Raw genomic sequence first — 19,672 nt, forward strand, 5'->3', positions numbered from 1 at the left:
TGACAAAATGTTATGAATAGTCGCCTGTTAACTATCTGTTGCCATGATTCAAGCAGCGCCACAGACAGAAAAAAAAAATCTGAAATCTCTTATTTTGCTGCAATCTGTGGCTTGGAGGCACGCAGCAGTCCAGGCGTGAAAGATGACAGATGCGCCCCCTCTCCCTGTATCTGTCTGTCTGTGTTTATCTGTCTTCTGTGCCCCCTCCCCCTTTTCTCTGCCAGGGCGACAGTGTCTGTCCTCTGCAAGGTGGACCCAAACATTCAGTCCATTCAGTTTCCCCTTGGGCTGCACCATCAGCATTTCAATAATGTATGATCATACACACACCAAGGAACTACGGTACTGTAACAACTTTGCAATGATAATAGATTACTAAGCAAAATAGCAGTAGATATTAGAGTTGTGTAAGATACTGAGCCAATATCAACTGATGTCCACAACTCATATCTTATCTTATATTGCATTATTTTCCCTTGTTCCTTTCATCTGTTCATTTTGTTTTTATCAAGAATTTAAATGTTGGAGGTAGCCAGGAAGGAAAATCAAGGTTCCAAAATAGTTCTTATTTAACAAGTATAATTATCCAAATAAACGTTTTGTCTGGATCCCTTTTTGGAACATAAGCCTCAGAGAGGTTTATAGAGGGATGGAATGTTTTTAAACGAGCACTTTTTACACTCTGCTTTGCTGGAAGATTTCCAGTCAGATAGATTAATTAAGTAAGTGAGGTGTTATAATATGTTCTGCCCTGCTCTGTGTGGCCTCTGTTCATTTATTTTATTATAGTGATTCAAAACTATGTGTGCTACTGTAATCTCAAGGATGAGCTTATCATCACAAAGCTTTGCAGATATGAAATTATGCAATTTGATTAGCAAGCAATAGTGATAAAGGTGATATTTTAACACCAGCATTGTCTGTGTTCTATTTCTCAGTTGTGTGTCCATGTTAAGTTTTGGGGTAATACTGTCAGACATATACCCATTTGGTAAAAAAAAATGCTCTGTCAAAATAGCTTTAATAAGGGGGCTTCGCCAACAATTAATGCTAAGCATAATGATGCCCCCTCCTTCACCCCTGACCTCCCTTAATTGTCCCCAGAGGAACGGCTCCAGTGGTTTTTCAAAGGCAAGAACCCTTTCTTCATAGCAAAGACTAGCCAACTTATTCAACGTTTTATGGCTTTGCTCCCAGCTCACTGTTGCTACACTATGCAGTCTTGACAACCAGTCACCAGAGAGGCCAGATATCAAGTGTCTCATTAGTGGAGCTTACAGAGCCAGGTCTGGCCATTTCAACCAAGGAGGACTCTGGGAACTAGAGTTCACCGAACCCTTGTGGGCTTCATGTGCACCAGCCCAGCACCCGCAGGCGATGACATACTGTATATATTCCTTAAAGGTCAGACACCAATCAGCACAGTTTTATTCTAGGGGAATACATAAAACAGAATGTCACTATCACAGCTGTAAATCGTTCTACTGCACAAACTGTGAGGTGACTCTCCTGCTGCAGATGCAATGAAAGGAAGGGAATAGAAGAGCATGTCCAACCATCTCAGACCAGGGTTAGATAGACTTGCAGTGAAAGATGCACACACACACACACACACACACACACACACACACACACACACACACACACACACTTCAGGCTCATTAGCTTTATTTGGAGCATTTCTGTGGAAAGGTCTTCAACAGGCAATTTCTTAGTTTAACTACTACAATACAAATAGCTTTACATGAATTACAGAAAATGATGCCAAAACCTATTGCAATGCACTAAATAGCCTATTACTGAGGCAAAAGTGAAATTGTGTAGCCTACCTGCTCTGTATGTCGGTAAATCTGACATGTAGCCTATTCATAAGATTCAACATTCAAACAGTCCTGTCTGTATTAGAGAATATGTCATACTACTGCCTTAATAATTTGGAAAAGAAAGAAAGTGACAGTATCCAGTATGATTTTCTGGAGGTTAAGGTGCACCCTTACCACATTATAATGATAATTTGTATGTAATAGTTCAGACAAACGCTCTGTGTCCTCAAAATCACACTCTAATTCAGTCTGTAACTAAATGCCAGTAGAGCAGCAGGCTGTACAACAGTATGGCATCATATTAGAGCCTTCGTTTTCTGGTGTGTGGTTCTGGTTTTTGAATTCATAAAAAGAGTGGTCCAAGAACCGTAGAGCCATCTGGTGGCTTGCATGCCCATTTAGATTTGGCCTACATATTTTGGTGAACTGTCCCTTTAAGCGCTGGGACTGAAAACTCTGACTCCCAGAATGCACCTCGCTACGCTTCGTCGTAGAACAAAAAGCGGAAACAAAAGAAATCACCAATTTCTCAAAACAAATATCATCGAGTCGATTTAAAGTAAGCGTAGTTGTGACTGACAGCGGTCAAACTTAACACCATAGCTTCTCACAATTCAAGAGGTTTGTCATGGCGTTGAAAAGAATACAGAAGGTAAGTGTATTCCTTAATTTCTCAACGTTTAGAAAAGGTTGGTCTGACAAAAAATAACACCGGAGCGCAGCTAGCCTGCCAGTCATCTAATATTAGCTAACGGATTCTCTAACATTGCTAACCAAACTTGGCTGATTATCGTACATATCCACAACGTTTGGTACATGATTTACTGACTTGGCAGACAGCTATTTTTTGCCAGAAGATCAATTTATCTTTCCAGTAAGGCTGATGACATTACGTTTAAATGGTAGCCGGTTAACTTAAGTTAGCTAGCTACCATAAGATAGGCCTTAGCTAATCGTTTCTTGGACGAGCGATATAAAGTTACAAAAATGTGTGTTTTTACTGTCTAAATATATTATTATAGCCCAACGGTTCTTCATTAAGACATACGCAATAACATGAACGTTAAAATGGAATGTTCTCTTGATTGTCCATCAAATCTTATGCAAAAAAAGCCTTGTACGATGTGCTTGACGATGTGTAATTCAGAGACTCTGACCGTTTATTTTGTTGTTTATTTGTCATTTCAAGGAGTTACATGACCTGCAAAGGGATCCCCCAGCTCAATGTTCAGCTGGACCTGTAGGAGAGGACAGTAAGTCAGCTCTACTGAATGAAGGAGCCCATGAAAATATAAGCCTGATCATGTAACGTGAACTGTCGAATAATGACAAAAAAGGAATAGGCTAACCCATAATTTATCTGTACATCATTTTCCCAATTTGCCACTGTCATTGGAGGTATGCTTTCAAGGAGTGTGTTTCAGTCAGATTCTCAGTGATTGTCTCTTTATGTTTTTTGCAGTGTTTCACTGGCAAGCTACAATCATGGGACCGGTGAGCCTTTTCTGGATTTTTTTTTTTTTGTACCAAGCTGCTTCTGGATCTTTAGACAATAGTGTTTTTATGTTGACGTACAGCCCCTCTGTTCTGTATGGAAAGTATAGAATGGTGTCAGTGGTTACATACTCAAGCCTATAGCATCGTACGCACACCTGACTCCACCAGTTTTGGATGCTTTTTGATGCTTAATGAACCATTTTAACCCATACATGGTCTAGCTGATTGTTTATTATCCATTCATCTCATTTCCTCTACTGTAAACAGATGAAAGGCAAATAATAATTTAAATGTGTGTTCTCCAACAGCAAAATATCATTATATTTTTATCATGTGAGGATATACCAAGCCTGGTTTAACAACGCTTTTCCCTCCTCTTTCAGACCGACAGCCCATATCATGGAGGAGTGTTCTTCCTTGCTATCCACTTCCCCACCGACTACCCCTTTAAACCACCGAAGGTGAGATGATTTACGTCACAGAGCATGATTGGCCGGAAAAATCAATGTTACTTAAGTATATGCCATTTGACAGAGACAACGACCACCTTTTTAAAAAAAAAAAAAATCACTTTAAATATTCGTTTTTTACCCATTTCTGCTTTGTTTGTTGTTTTCATAGGTCGCCTTCACAACAAAAATCTATCACCCGAACATAAACAGCAATGGCAGCATCTGTCTTGACATCTTAAGGTCACAGTGGTCACCTGCGCTCACAGTATCAAAAGGTAATTAAGATCTATACTTATGCCTGTACAGCACATACTAACATTACCACAGCTCTGGATATGCTTTGTCCCCAAGCTTTAATTTAAAGTCACAAGGAAGCTGCATTTTGATGGTGTTTTGCTTCTGTAATTGGTATTTCCGGTTGAAACAGGATGTTGGGGCACATAACACAGGGAGGGACTGTTCAAAAGTGGGTGGTTTGGACCATAACAAACAGAGAAAGAGAGAGGCAGTGAAGTAAAAACCTTTGCGCATAATCTTGGGCTATCACAAATTCCAGATTCTCCAACATGAATTAATTCCAGCCACTGGGACACAACCACAGTGTCTTAGACAAAGGAAACAGGATTTTCAGGGTTGAACACCCAACAATGAATCACTGCACCATGTTGCCACTTGTGTGAAAGTTTGAAAGTTGTGAAACTGCAGGTTTTATATGATGGGAGGGGCGGAGGGGGATTGTTAAAAAGTCTGTGATGGTATTCTTGGTTGGGATTTTTATGTACAGCTACTGGTAACTGAAGTAACCACTAAAAATGTGCCATTTTCAAGGAAGAAAATCAGATTTTGATGTGACAATACAAGAAATAAAAATGTTGTAATTTTTTGGCATTTATTGTTAAATAGGTGTATGTTATGATATGGAGAATTAGCTAACAAAAGAAAAGGACATTTTTCATTTCATTGCAAGTTTAATGTCATTTTATCACTGTGTATGTATATCTAAAATATTATGCTGATTGTTGGTCTTTTTTTTTTCCAGTTTTATTATCCATATGCTCTTTGCTATGTGACCCAAATCCAGATGACCCTCTGGTCCCAGACATTGCACACATCTATAAATCAGACAAACAAAAGTGAGTATGAAAGCATAAGATTTTTGACATTAGGGTAATGTTAAATCAGTGAACTACTCTTTAAAACCACATTCTGATTTATTTTTTTCCCTCTACAGGTACAACAAAACAGCCAGAGAATGGACTCAAAAGTATGCAATGTGAAGGACTGTGAAGTTTTAGCAACAATGGTTTAAACGCATTGCTGGACGCCTCCAAAATACTGCAGTACTGTTGCAACTCCTCATCCACACTGGTTCTAGACAAGGTGTTTTTACACTGGAAGCACTTTCTCTACCCAGACTTGACTTAATTGTTTTTATTCTTGAATTTATTTTTCTCCTTTTTTGGCATTATTGTTATTAATATTATTATTATTATTATTATTGAGATGGCCTGCAATTTTTTTTCCTTTTTTTTCCTTTTAGAGATTTATATTGTATAGTATAAAACTATACAGAATCTATTTTTATCATTTTGCATTAAAAAAGTGAATCAAAAATCTTTCCGAGCAATTTCTTCTGTTTTCTACACTGGCACTACACCTAGGTGAACTGAAGTGAAGAACTATGTTCTCGGCTCTGGAAGTACATTTGATATTCATGCAGTATATGTATTTGATTTAACCTAATTTCCATGTATCAACCCAGAAGGCATAGTCAGGAGAGGAGATTATCATTAGAAGTCAAGCACATACACAGATAGAATTTTCAGTGCTTCGGCCATATTTTTTCAGACCATAAAAGTATTTAACTGGTGATTGCGAGTTTGAGAGACTGTCCTGTAACCAGAAGGTCTCAGGTTTGATGTCAGCAACAGCCATGTATTGCAGTGTCCTTGAGCAAACCCTGAACCCCTGCTAACCTCTTGCAAGTTGCTCTGGATAAGAGTGTCATGACTAAAATGTAAATGTTAAATGGTAAAGCTCTGGGTTCCTGACATCATGAGATGACACTTTACTCTCCTGCATTTTCCTTTGTAGGAATCAACAAACCAGAGGCTGCCTCTCCTGCGTTATTCACATGACCACTAGGTGGTGCTGTTTACTTTTTACAGCTTGAGCCTTTACACAGCTGTTTTCTATTCAGAACAACTTCATATTCATGTTTGGGTTTTTTTTTTTCATATAATTCAGGTCCAGTTCTGATTGTCTGGCTTTAGCAATGAAATGGAGAATAACTGTTTTGTGACATTAACTTACCCATCATCACCAGCTGGAGTCCTGGTTGCCATGCAGTTGGTTGGTTCATAGAGCAGCTGATGTCTTGTGGAGGTGTTTATGCTAAAAAAAATGAAAATGTTCCACCAGGTGATCTCATTTGAAGTATATGAGTACTAACATAGTCTGGCTGGCAGTGATAAGGTGATGTGGCTTGACCAGATATCCTGGATCAGCATCAGTACCTGCCCTGCTCCTATTAGACATTTAATGAATACAGGCTCTCAGTAACAGCTTTGCAACCCTGATAACCGACCAGAAAAACAAGGTCTTTCTTGTTTTAAATTGAAAGTAATTTCAGGCATTTAGCTGAACAGCATTGCTTACAATGAGTGAGCAGGCAGGAGTTCAGTGTCTTTCTCAGGTGGCTGATACAGATATAAAACCTGTGACCTTTCCGTTATGGGACTGTCAGTCTAACCATTAGGCCTGTGGTGTTTGGCATTTGGTGGGGCTTATGCAGGGTTATATAACAAACTAAAGTTACAATGGCAGAGATGAAAGGACTGTTTTTTACACTCTGGTGCATTAAAGGAATAGTTCACCCAAAAATGAAAATTCTATCATCATCTACTCACCCTCATGCCAAATGAAACACAGGTGAAATTTGTTAGTCCATATAACACACAGGGATGTTGCCAGCACAACTTCGTAGCAGCCTTCTCCAAAACAACTGAAGTCAATGGGGACCTGTTCCAAAACAAAAACAGCCAAACAATCACACTGTGAATAGAAAGACCTATACACCATTATTTGTTGCAAATCAATCAGCTGTAGTTAAGATTTGCACTAAATTATGGTGTAAATATACTGTAGGTCTTTTTGGAACTCTGAAGAACTGGTCCCCACTGACTTCAGTTGTTTTGGAGAAGGCTGCTATGGAGTTGTGCTGGCATCTTCCCTGTGTGTTATATGGACAAACTTCACCTGTGTTTCAACTGGCATGAGGGTGAGTAGATGATGATAGAATTTTCATTTTTGGGTGAACTACTCCTTTAAGCTCTCAACCTACCTGCACTCATCTAGAATGTTTACGCTTCATGTTTGATTGAATACTGGGGTCAAATGATGCAAAACATGAATATGCTGTGAAGATCCTAGAGGTTATCCTAGGCTTGCCCACTGAGGAAAACACCACACTTAGGTCTGCAACATGTGGCATTTGATTGAAGTCTTTTAAATAGACTAGTTTGCCTGTGCAAGTTGAGAAAGTCCTATTTTGGTTTGACTGATCACTTCAAGCTTAGGTGAAGAGCTCAGACATCAAAGCAGACCTCAGTTGTTAGCAGAGTATGCACTTACAGTACACAGGACATTCTCATACATTCATACAATCAAATGTGTAAGAATTAAAAATCAAGTTGTGAGGTACATGGCAGTTCCCACCCCTAACCCCAGATTCAGAACTGCTGGGGCCCAACATGCAAGAAAGGAGACAGTTTTCTTTCTGAATTACTGTAACACACACAGGCCACACACAGTGAAAGCTCTTCTGTGATACTATGAAAAATGATCCTCAAGGATATTATTTCTTGTTAGTGTCAAAGTCAGTCTAAGGGGGGTCATCTAAAATCTGGCAAGGCTGGCAACTGAAATTCAACTCACCACACATTAAACCCTGCTAATATAACATTTGCCAGCCTCCTGCATTAAATTATAGGCCATTAATCCTAGTAAGCTGTCATAGATCATTTCAGGGCCATAGTGTGTGAATAGACCTAGGACCCAAAATAATACTCCTATATCCTACTTATAGTGTGTTTGTGGTAGTCTACTCAGCAGTGAGTTTATAATGACCATACCTCTTAGCTATTTTTTTTTTTTTAAATCTCCTATGGTATCACTATAATGCTATAAAGACTATAGCCTATTGAACACATCCTTCTTTGTGTGATTTTAACTTGTATCCATTTAACTTTTCATTTTCTTTTGTGTGCTTGTGCATATTTGTTTTGGTTTCCCTTTCCTGTATTGCTTCCCATTACACACCCTCAGGATGCGTAGTGTTTGCTCAGTAAACCAATAAATTGGTTACATGGGGCATTACTACAAACTAACTGCCAACTCAAACGAAAAACCCTATAATATGCATATTCCTAAGGACTTGAAGTGTCTCTGTGGTAGGCTACTCGTAGTGAGTTTATAGTGACCTTATCATACTTTATGGTATATTTTTTTTTATGTCTTATGGTATTACCATGAGATTTGATGTGGCATAATTTTTCACCTAGGTTACCTATGGTATTTTTATGGTTTTCTATTTGTATAGTATCCTATGAAACTACTATATATTTTTCGTGAAGGAGTGAAAGTGTAGGACACTCCAGAAGTCCTACTCAAACACACAAATTGAATTTCTCAAAAGTATAAAAGTTTGGTAGCCTTCTCAGAAACACAGGGGGAGGTAGATGCTCAAAAAACTTTGTTTGGGAGGAGTCCCGCTTTTTTGCAGGATGACACGTGAAACTTTCCTGAGGAGTTGGTTGGTATGCTTACTTTCTGTGCGGCGCTCCGAGGACTCAGCAGAGAACCTATAGTGAGACCAGTCCTGCCTATTTTTAGAAGTCTGCTTAATGGGGGAAAACGGAGGGGCTTGAAGAAACTGCAGAGGAAGGTCTCAACTGCGCTGCAATGAGCTCGAACAACACTGCGAAGTGACGGAATAAAAGTTAGAAGTGCAACACTTTGCTTAAGCTCAACATTACTTTAAGTAAAACGCGGTGGCCACTGGAGACGTTGCTGCGCAGCGCAATGGCTGCCCAGTGCGACACTTTAAGCGGATACTTGCAGCAGTCGGACCAGGGCTCCAACAGCGAGCGCAGCACCGACTCTCCTGTCCCAGGATCCGAGGAGGATTTGAGCGGACCTCATCCGCTGCCAGACCCGGAGTGGACAGAGGAGAGGTTTCGGGTGGACCGCAAGAAGTTGGAAGTCATGTTATTAGGTAAAAAAGTACCAAAAAATATCAGAGCAACTGCTGTAAATTAATTCACCGGTTAACAAACAATAGGAAATAGTGTTGTTTTTTTCAACTTCCATTCTTTCCACGTTTCATCCCAACTCTCGAAACAATTTTGTAGCCCGTCCGTGTTTTCCCAGAATCTGCACCACTTAGCGGTACTTTGACGGTCCTTTGTTTAACTTGGAGCTGTTAAATTACACTTTGAAACCGTTAACTTTGAGTAATTTACATTTTTCTAAGACTCCTGGTTAGCACGGGTCATGAGCATGACCCGGATCTGAATCAATTAAGCCAATTAAGACGAGTCAATTAGCCTTTGTGATTCCAATTAGTGCTAGCCTGTCATATCCGGGCTGCAGAAAATGATATGATGACCACAGTGAAGAGTCGAGTTGATGGGCCTAGGCTAGTATATGTTGTTGCCTAAAACTCAAGTTTGAATAGAGGCTTGAGGAGGTCAAAGACAGGAGAGTCAGCAACCATCAGCATGCCCGATGTGCTGTGGTCAGGGAGGTAGTAGCATGTTTCGGCCAAAAGAAGTCGCTACCCAAACTTCCTTTGTGTGCCTTGAGTTTTAGACCATCCTGAAATTGGATAATTGACCCTAAATATATAGTCTTCTCACTTGAAGGCAGTCTGCATACAGAAGCAACTGCGCTGGTGTCACAAGTTCAGTCTAAAAACTTTGGCTGACCTAAAGAAGAAAAGAAAAAACGTCATGGAAAAAGAAGTGTAAAGCAGTTGGTGGTCAGTGACATTTTGACCTGAAAGAATGATACAGTTGGTACACTGGTAACAAAAGGAAAATCTTAAGAAAGTCTTTCATTTTCATGGCTATCATATCATTGATGCCCTCAGACTAAATATGGTAGAGTCCTTTTAATCAAAAAACCCAAGTCACTCATCTGTTGTACACAATCATGTTGACCGTTTCTGTGTGACGTGTCCTTTTATCCAAACGCTGTTACTGTATGTTTTGTTTTGAGGTGGCGATAAAAGTGATTCACCCACTTATCTCCTCTCTCATGATCCGCTAGTGACAGTGAACAGTTGAGGAGTGATGTCACTGTCAGGCTTGTGAAGAGAGAGCCTAGGCAGTCTCCATTGAGAGGTCCCTTGAACCTCAGAGGTTGAGGTCATTTATCAGATATTTCAAAACACAAGAGTGTGAAAGCTTGTTGCGTTATGTAAGTGGGCTGGATTCTATATCAATTCCACAAGACGACAGCGCGTCGCCATCAGCTGGAGAAGCTGCCAAACAGGGCCGAGGAGGAACATTATCCGTCTGTCATGAGGATATAATGAAAACAAGCAGGGTATCGAATGTTCCACTGTTTCTGCTTTGTTGATTGGAATGACGTTACATTAATATGACTGTAGCTTGCTCACAAGGTTTTTCACAGAGGTGTGCTTTACTCATCAGTGACTACTTCACCAGAGTTCGGCCGTCAAATTTACTAGCAAAGTTGTGATTTCAATTTGGTCGAGGTGTTTCCTTTTAGAGAAATCTTCAGCAAGCAGCTGGTTTTAGAGTTACTTTATCCTTTGTGTCACACACACACACACACACACACACACACGCACAAACGTAGTTCCCCCTGAGCACGTCCTGGTTGTGGGCCCACTGCTGCCTCGCTGCTCGGTACATTCCTCAAAGCTCCATGTCATCCCTGCCTCTTCCAGGAAAACAACTTAACCAGAGACCGGCCCTAAAACCAAGTCTCCCGGACATACCATGCGCCACGTCACTCGGTGTGCCTGAGCGTCGGTGTATATGTGCGCACGCCTGTATGTGTGTGTGTGTTTATAACCTATCCAGTTTACTGTGTCTTTGCATTCTGGCTAGGTCTGCCCAACGGTTTGTTAGTTTGGTCTCCCGTCTCTTAAACATCATGTTTCCTGATTGTTGCTTCATGACATCATGGCTGACATCGCTCATGTTGACATTTCAGCTGGAGTGTGGAATAGAAATTGCCGCTGTGTTCCACTGTGTCCTGGTGTCTCTGGTCAGTGTTATGCTCGGGGTGAGAGACCACACAATCTCAACTGTGAAACGGCTGCGACCTTTGACCTCTAGCCTTCAAGAAGATTCCAGGATGTGTCTTGATTGCATCCTGTGCGGCCGGTGTATCATTTAGAGACAGTCCCAACACGGTCCTAACATCTGTATTTGTGTGCATAATTCACTAATGACTACCAAAAGTCACAGTCTGGATTTCTTTCACCCTGCTTTCAACTTACTGGTGTTATAAACGATGTGATTCTCATCTTTGGTTCTCTAGCCATAGCTGTACATCCAAATACATCCAAATATTTATGAATGCTCTTATTGGTCTCCATCAGTTGGCGTCATAGCTGTATAACATCTGGCCGTGTTTTGATTGGATTAGACGTAGATTTTGACGTGCATGTTCTGCAGGCCAGAGTTTGGCCCATAGTGAAATCATTTTATGGGAACTCCAGTGTATTTTTACTCTGCATTTTATTGTCTGTGACGGTATCTCTGGCTTCTCTTTCTTGGAAAATTTAGTGTGCTCGACCCTGGGCAAATGGCCACAGGTCTCATCATGCTGAGGTCACTTCCAAACAACAATAGCATCCCCACTTTTTGGCAAATTCAGATAGCATGTGAACTAATTTGCATTTTGGTGGCAAGAATGAACACCTGCTCCAGAATCATTAAATGTCAAAGATGTTATGACCACAGTTTATGTTTTCAAAGACAGACATAAACTTCATAAACTGGTCATTGGAAGGTCTTCAAAATACTTGGCTGTCAATGGGTTGAAACGGCGTTTACACCCACTTTTTATAAGAGCCATTATTTCAGTGAGTAATCTTTTAGGAAATTGCAATGAGCTTTTGGGGCAGATGACAGATGAGCAGTTGTCAGCGTATGGCGATATGTTCATTCACTCTCATGCATATGGATAACACATTTCTGCCATGTCAGAGGTTTTGTGTGAACGATGGACCTGTCTGTTGTATATTTTAAGGAGTACCAAGTCTGCCATATCAGTAAATAAATACATTAGTAAATGCATAGAGAAATGGGAAAATTAGTGAATTAATCAATAAATCAAAGTATAAATAAATTGGGAAATAAATGAATTAGATTTAAAGCACAAAGAAAAATGGAAGTAAATAGATACATGCATAAAGAAATGTATGCAATCATTTATCATTAAAGAGAACTAAATATAGATGTCAATTGTTATTTTTTTTGTTTTCCATCCATGAATTTATTGCTGCAGTTCAATTTCATTTACCTCCAATATGCTAATGAGTGTCTGTCAACCCTGTGGGTCGTACCCAAAGTACCTGACTCACAATTGGTTGATTGATGTCTGTATGAGTGCTTAGATCGATTGCCTTTCTTATTGTTTATATTGTTCACATGTGAAACCAGCTAGCTAGCTAACATGTACAGATGCCTCTGTCCAGTAGGGCTGGGCAATATGGACAAAATCAAATATCACGATATTTTTGACCAAATACCTCAACCAAATATATATCGATATTGCGACAATATTGTAAGGATGACGATTGGTGCTTTCACAAAATATTTACACTGAGATTTTTGATAAATAATCATCAGTAATGTGGATATAAAGACTAAGTGGGTAAAGGCAAATAATAGAACAGCTAGAACAGTCTGGTAAGTTCTGAAAATGACATCACTTTACTGTAATGCAGCCTTTAAAACCAGGAAAAGACAACACTTATGCCATATTACGATATCCAAAATCTAAGACAATATCTAGTCTCATATCACGATATCGATATAATATCTATATATTGCCCAGCCCTACTGTCCAGGTAAAGATAGCTATACGTTCTGGTGAACGAAGCTAAAAGTAAAGCCTCGCCTGATTATACGCTTTTTGGTGTTGCGTCATTGGCTGAAATTTGGTCAGTTTAGCTGCTAGAATACGGAATTTGCCTCTTAGCTTGGAGAAATTTGGAAGCAGTTGCTCATCAATTGACTCATTCACACTCATTCACTGACTCATTACACTCTGTTGCCATTTCTCCCTCTGGCTGCAGGACGCGATTCTCCGAAAGTTTCCATAAGTGGACAAATCTTCGTCGACCATGCTAATTTGACTACTACTGAATCTTACAAAACCACGCCAACAGACTCCCCTTACTGGCATATGCTGAAGGGAAAAGAATATATGAAAAGAAATGTATTTAATATATGTTTGTGATTTAAAACATATTTTCCTCTTCTAAATAAGTAATTAATTCATTCATTCATTCATTTATTTCCCAATTTATTTATACTTACAGTTTTATTAATTTATTCATTTGTATCCCCTTTTTATACATGTATTTACTAATTTATTTATTTATTGACATGGCAGACTTGGTCCTCCATCGTTTTTTACTATAGAACCAGAGAAATCAAATCCCCTGTAAGTAAGTAAATGTTCTGCATGTACCTGAAGGCTTAGGCCATAATAGCGTTGATACAGTATATTGGCCTTTAATCAAGAATTTGAACTCTGTTTTTCCAATTAGGCAGCTGGCTATACAGAGAGTGTACAGGCATGGAGTGAGAGTGGGAGATCAGATTTAAGGCCTAAGAGGAAAAATGACCCAGGAGCACTCTGTGACCATTACAGATGTCATTAGTGACTCCTCAGCATATTAGTGACTCCTTCCATTAGACGGAAATCCCAGCATATACACTCACACCAACTTTTGTTTGGATCAGTCATATTTTTACTCCCCCGTTCTGGCGCAATTTGCTTTAGAGGAAAATGGAAATTATTAACCGTTTAGCCATTATAGATTTACAATCCCTCACACTGGCAGAGTTGAGGTTCCTAGGCTTGGATTCGTAAGTAGTGTGTGAAGTGACAACAAAATCTCTGCCCTGACAGCCCTTTGGGTTTAGTGTTGTGCTGCTGGCACTGTAGAATAGAATTCTCGGTTCTATGGCCGGGAGACCTTGGCACGGCAAAGAAAGCTTGAAGGATAGCTTTATGTGTACAGAGAACAATAAAAGAACTTCTCTGCCTTTTTGCATTCATTATGAAGTTAAGAGACCGGTGTGGGAAAGCGGTAACATTTTCTCAGAAGCTTATTATCCAAATTGAGTGTGCTTGTGTGTGTGCAACAAGGTTTTCCATGGGCTTTAGCATACATTACCGATGCATTCTACTGTATATGGGTCATGGCTTTCCCTGCTCATAGTATTAGTTGTGAGAGTTTAGTTGTGTTTGTGTGTGTGCGAAGCCTCCTGCTGGACCAGTGTGTACACATCCTAACAACATGTTTGCTGAGTAACTGCTACAACAACCTACAATTAGGCTAAGTGAATCATTTTCTTCATTGAACTAATTTGTTTTCCTGTTTCTAAACCACAGACTATTATTGGGTAGCTTTGTCTCGGAACGGAAAAAAACCGTCGCCAAACACATGGTGAGGAGCGTGCGAAGTGTTTACAGTATATGGTGCTTGTGTTTTCAGTAAAATATAGATATTGGCTAGTTCGCTCAATATCCTCGGGGGGTGCAGTTGCTCAGGATTTGTTATGTCTGAATAAAATGTGATGTTTTCTCACACACAACCTGATTTTCTGGCCAGAGATTCTGCACAACACCAGAATACATTACTTTGGAGGCCATCTGATACACCTCTTCCTCTGAGAAATGAGATAATGTCCTTCAGGCAAAAATGTGATTACAATATTTTTTTTTCAATGTGTTTTTTTTATTATTATTGTTCAGCCCTAATACAGAGAGAATTATCTCTCTGGCTTCTCAACCCACATAATGAAAAGGAGTGTGTGTGTGTGAGGGCCCCATCCTCCTCTCTCTCCTCTTCCTCCTGGGTGCTGAGTAAGACCCTCAGACAGGAAGTGAGTGTCTTGTGGGGAATGTGCTGCAGGCTCTCTCTCTTTCTCTCTCTCCCTCTTTCCCTCCCTCCCTCTCTCTCTCTCTTTCTCTCGTTCTCTCCCTCTGCTGCTCCCTCTCGAGCATTTGAACACTGCTCTGTTGTTCCAGCTTCCAGCAGATCCACTCAGGAGCAGTTGGAGTTTCCCTGGTCTTCATCCTCACACAGTCACTGCAGGGCCTAACCAATCCAAACTCAGGCAAAAAACTAGTTGAATACATTATGATTAAACATCAGAAGCACTTGGGTTCTCTTATCTTGTAAGTGAGGTACTCTTACAAGATAAGATGTGTATCAGAGTTTTTTGTTTCCACGATAAATGCTAGGGCAGCAACTAACGATATTTTTGTAATTAATTAATCTATCAATACATTTTTGGATTCATCATTTAGTCTATAAAATGGCAAAAATAATGACAAATGCCCATCACAAGTTACCAGATTGCTTACTTGATCTGACCAGCAGCCGAAAAAAACCAAAGTATTCATTTTGTAGTGATATGAAATGGAGAAAAGCAAGCATTTGTGAAGCTGTAACCAGCAAATATTTGGTGTTTTTACTTGATAAATGATTAAAATTATTAAGCGATTATCAAAATTGTAATCAATACATTTTCTGTCAAACTAATCGACTAATTGTTTCAGCTCTAATTAATGCTTGTATAATTTGCAGTATTGAAGTGTTTGTTATCATTTCAATTCCCCTAAAAGTCCCAGTGTGCTATTTAACACACAACCAATCACAACCTTTGAATGTGCAGCGTGCACCCATGTGACCAAAATGAAAGTTAAGATGGGGAAGCAGACAGCTCCGATGGGAAAGAGAGAGACAAACCTTACATAGACCATCTTTGGGAAAATGTAGTGATGAGTGGAAAACAAGGGATAACATAACATTAGAGAGGAAAATCCTTCTCCCAAGTCTGAATGTGAAAACGTTTTAGTTCCTCAAAGTGGATCATCGTTGGTTATTTGAAGAGACTTTGGTTTTAAACCAGATGACGACAAACGACAAGATTCGGTGCAAAGTTTGCGTTAGGGTTGTAGCTACGCCCCAAAGTAATAAACTAGTAATTATTTATTATTTTCATTTTGTAAATAAGGACTACAATATGAGTAAGACAGTAAGAGTGAAAACAAGACTTTCTGGCTGCTGCTACTTTGAGAAATCCTACACTGAAATAAATATATGTTCAGGTGCAAATGTGCAGTAAAAGGATTTTGTTTCCTGAATAGAGATAAATAATCATAATAAATGATCGGGATCAAAGTATTTATTATATATTTTAATTTTTCAGCCCCAGGTGTTAGTTAAAATAAATCAAGCATACCTCAGGTGGTTAAAATATCTAAAGCTGCTGTACAGGAATCACCAGGGTGATTCCTGTACAGTACATTTAGCAACGCTTGGCGTTAATAAGTGATCCCAGTTATGTAGGATGGTTAGCAATTATTGTTAGTTATGACACGCAGTCACGCATAAGAACAACAACTGTGTAATTGAAATGATTCAGCTGATTTCAGTGTTAAATTCAGTTTTCACTGCACTCTAGTCTACTGCCTCCCCCCTCCACTCTCTTATACAGATTTCACTGAAACATGCTGATACAATTAAACAATTCTCTTCAACTTTGCTTACGCGTTGAATTCCTTCATCCTGGGCATGATGAAGCTTTCAGGAGCTCTAATATAATTGAGCTCCAGTCGGTGGAAAAACCTGTGATTCATTACTCAAGAAAATAAAACCAGGAGTCCTATTTCAACAGTCCGACTAGAGCTGGAGCGCTCTGACCCATTTCTCTGCTCCTGGAACTGTAAATGGGCTGAAATGAATACCTGTTTTTCTACTTCCCTCAAAGCTCTTTTTCTTCAGCCCTTTTCAAAGTGCAGATTTACATTCTGTCTGGTTTGCGGTTGCTATTTTAGAAATGTTTTTCGGGGGGGGCACCCCCTACTTATCCCGCACGCGTGCGCATTCACCACACACACAGACATACAGACACACATGTACACACACGCATGCACACTACCCAGCCCTTACCACTCCCCCCAGAGCTTTGAGTGTTTATCTTTGGAGAACCTCGGTTTTTGGTTTGTTGTTCTCTCTCTTCATTCAACATCCAGTACAATCTGCCTTTTCTCCACTTGCCCTGATTTGGAGAGAATGCCTTTTTATGAGAGTACCTTTTGGATCTGGTCCTGGCCATTGCGAGAATATTCTCCACTTGGATAAAGGGAGAGAGACAGGGTGGAAAAAAAAGAAAGGGGAAATCTCATTTTGTTTAGGTTAGGCTGAGGGCAGTCATTTCAAAAAAGATCCTAATTGAATTACGTTCATTTCCTATGAGCAGTTATGCATAACTATGGTTGATTGGACGTATCAGTGGAGATTTCTCAGGTTGAGTAATCAAGTACAGTAATCGAAGACGAATTCCCATCGTTGAAATAATGCAAGGCTTCCTCACATGTTGAGGTGTTGATGAATGCAGAATGTGAACGCTTTCTCAATAGTGTAAGCGATGTTTACAGTGCAACGCTCAGTCTGTTCAGTGAGACTGACACCCTGTGCTCCATGGGGGATCCCACACACTAGATACCAGGTACCAGGAATGCACGGCCGTTGTGTTATCACTCTTCCAGACATGGCAGCATTCGCACGAGGGAGAAGAGAATGGTTAAGATACCCAAACAATTTACTAACAACAACTTGTCGCTATTCCTGCTATATTCCCTGGGTTGATAAGCTTACTGCAAAGATGCCAAGCAACGTGTAAGCAACGCGTTTAAAAACTCTTACAATGTGGGGCACCCTGGCGGCTCACCGAGTAGAGCGCGTACCATAAGGCTCAGTCCATCCCGCAGCGACCCGGGCTCGAATCCGGCCCGCGGTCCTTTGCTGCATGTCCTCCCCTCTCTCTCTCTCTCCCATACCTTCCAGTCTCTCTCTAACTATCTCCCTGTCAAATAAAGCATGAAAAAAAAAAGTGTTTAAAAATAGGGCTGTGCAAAAAAATCGATACAGCTGAGTATCGCAATATTTTTTTCCATGATACGGTATCGATTTTCCAGCCCTTCGTATCAATACATTTAAAAAAATTATTAATGTTTTAAACGGTTAAACGGTTTTAACGTTTTAAAATGTCGTTAAATTTCCCTCAAATCCCTTTTGAATTAAATAGTTTTGACTCAATTTGTCCACTGAGTTATCAATATAATGTGATGTACATATTAGACTACCCAGGTGGTACACAGCAAGTTGTATTTTCAGCTCTATTTTTAAATTTTCAGTAAATTATGTAGAGTACTGCAATGTATCGCAATATGTATCGTATCGCAATGTATCGTGATACAATCATATCATGACCCATGTATCGTGATACGTATCGTATCGTGAGGTCCTTGCCAATACCCAGCCTTATTTAAAAACCTCGCTGTTTGTGTGAGGTCGTAATGGCCTTGGTGTTTATAGATATAGTGAAACAGTTTTAGGCATTTGAATGGACTCCTTTTTTCGCTGTCCAGATTACTTTGAGACTGTCTCATCCTCGTGACCTTGGGGTCAGTGAGTCTAGTTTCTCTGGCAGGCTTTCGTCTGTGTCTGCCGGAAAGCAACATCTGGCACTTAGTTTATTTATTTGATATCACAGTTGCCTAGCAACCCTGCAGGCATCGAGAGGAGAAGGAGAGAGAGAGAGAGAGAGAAAGAGGAGCCGTGTTGGAGTACATAGGGTGACTTCTGCTCTGGACAGAAACACATTGACAGGTGTTAGAGTTTTGTGTGTGATAATTAGTTTCGAAACAGTAGACATTAGAGGAAACCTCAACCTAAAATCAAATGAGACATTACATTGCTGATTATATTGCTATGGTACAAGCCAGGATGGAGATTTTGCCCCTTACTACAAAACACCACTTCATCCCGATTAAAGCGGGGAAAAAGTGAATGGAAAGAAGCAATTGCTGTATATCAGATTGATAAGTGATCTCACATGACAACTAAAATGCATAAAAATAAATCTTACAAATCTTACAAGCAAGCATGACGGTGGAAAATAAATGATAGCCATTTATCTGAGAATGCTGTTAATAAACTTTTTTTTTTTTTTTAACAAAGAGAAAAAAAGCCGGTGTGGAAAGCTCAGGGTGCGTTTCTGGCAGTGTTGATACTGAAGGTCACGGTAAGCAGACAACCTGTCTGGCTGTAGTTACACACTTCCCCAATCCTTCCTTGGTGATTAGATATCACTGTAGTCTCGGAGAAGCAGTTGGAGTGTTTCTCAGGAACTGGAGTCTTTTGCTTGGATGCCAAGTTGCGTAAAACGCTGCCAAAGCAACACACAAAGAGACTAAAGTGTTGGCTTTTGTCTGTTTTCGTTTAGATCTCAACTCTGTCTCTGCCAGCTACTTGTCAGCTGCAAGGTGATACACTTGCTTGCTGCGTCTTTGAAGTGGGGCATTTAGGTTTGATTGATGAGAACAGGCCGGTCATTTAAGAACAACCTGTCGGATTGGTATTGATTGACTGAATGTGTTGTTTTCTTTGTTGTCCAGCTTGTTGTTTACCATTCAGATGTACTTTTGTGTTTAGATTTTGTGGGGGTTTTTTATTTGCTTTTTTATTAGCTTTTATTAGTCATTAGTGTTTATGTCAGCAATACAAATCTGTCTGGATACTGATTATCAGCTGTTAATAATAACCAGACA

At 39.9% G+C, this 19,672-nt stretch overlaps 2 protein-coding genes across 2 annotated transcripts in view; both read left to right on the forward strand.

Moving 5' to 3' along the window:
- The first annotated feature begins 2,319 nt into the window (after positions 1-2,319).
- LOC139644875 (ubiquitin-conjugating enzyme E2 D4-like) lies at positions 2,320-5,368 on the forward strand. The gene is made up of 7 exons (XM_071520404.1): positions 2,320-2,475; positions 3,013-3,076; positions 3,286-3,317; positions 3,704-3,781; positions 3,942-4,047; positions 4,812-4,905; positions 5,004-5,368. The coding sequence occupies exons 1-7, from the start codon at positions 2,452-2,454 to the stop codon at positions 5,047-5,049; spliced, it is 444 nt and encodes a 147-aa protein (XP_071376505.1). The 5' UTR covers positions 2,320-2,451; the 3' UTR covers positions 5,050-5,368.
- A 3,486-nt stretch (positions 5,369-8,854) lies between these two features.
- LOC139644890 (protein bicaudal C homolog 1-like) overlaps positions 8,855-19,672 on the forward strand; it is a 58,059-nt gene continuing 47,241 nt past the window's right edge. Inside the window, exon 1 of the mRNA XM_071520422.1 lies at positions 8,855-9,047. Within this exon, the coding sequence (XP_071376523.1) occupies positions 8,855-9,047 (193 nt within the window). The remainder of the gene's footprint in view (positions 9,048-19,672) is intronic.

The sequence above is a fragment of the Centroberyx affinis genome, unplaced genomic scaffold, assembly GCF_046629955.1.
Source record: "Centroberyx affinis isolate AG114_WGS23_722 - 3 ecotype Tasmania unplaced genomic scaffold, CSIRO-AGI_Caff_v1 ptg000801l_1, whole genome shotgun sequence".
Classification (NCBI taxonomy): Eukaryota; Metazoa; Chordata; class Actinopteri; order Beryciformes; family Berycidae; genus Centroberyx; species Centroberyx affinis.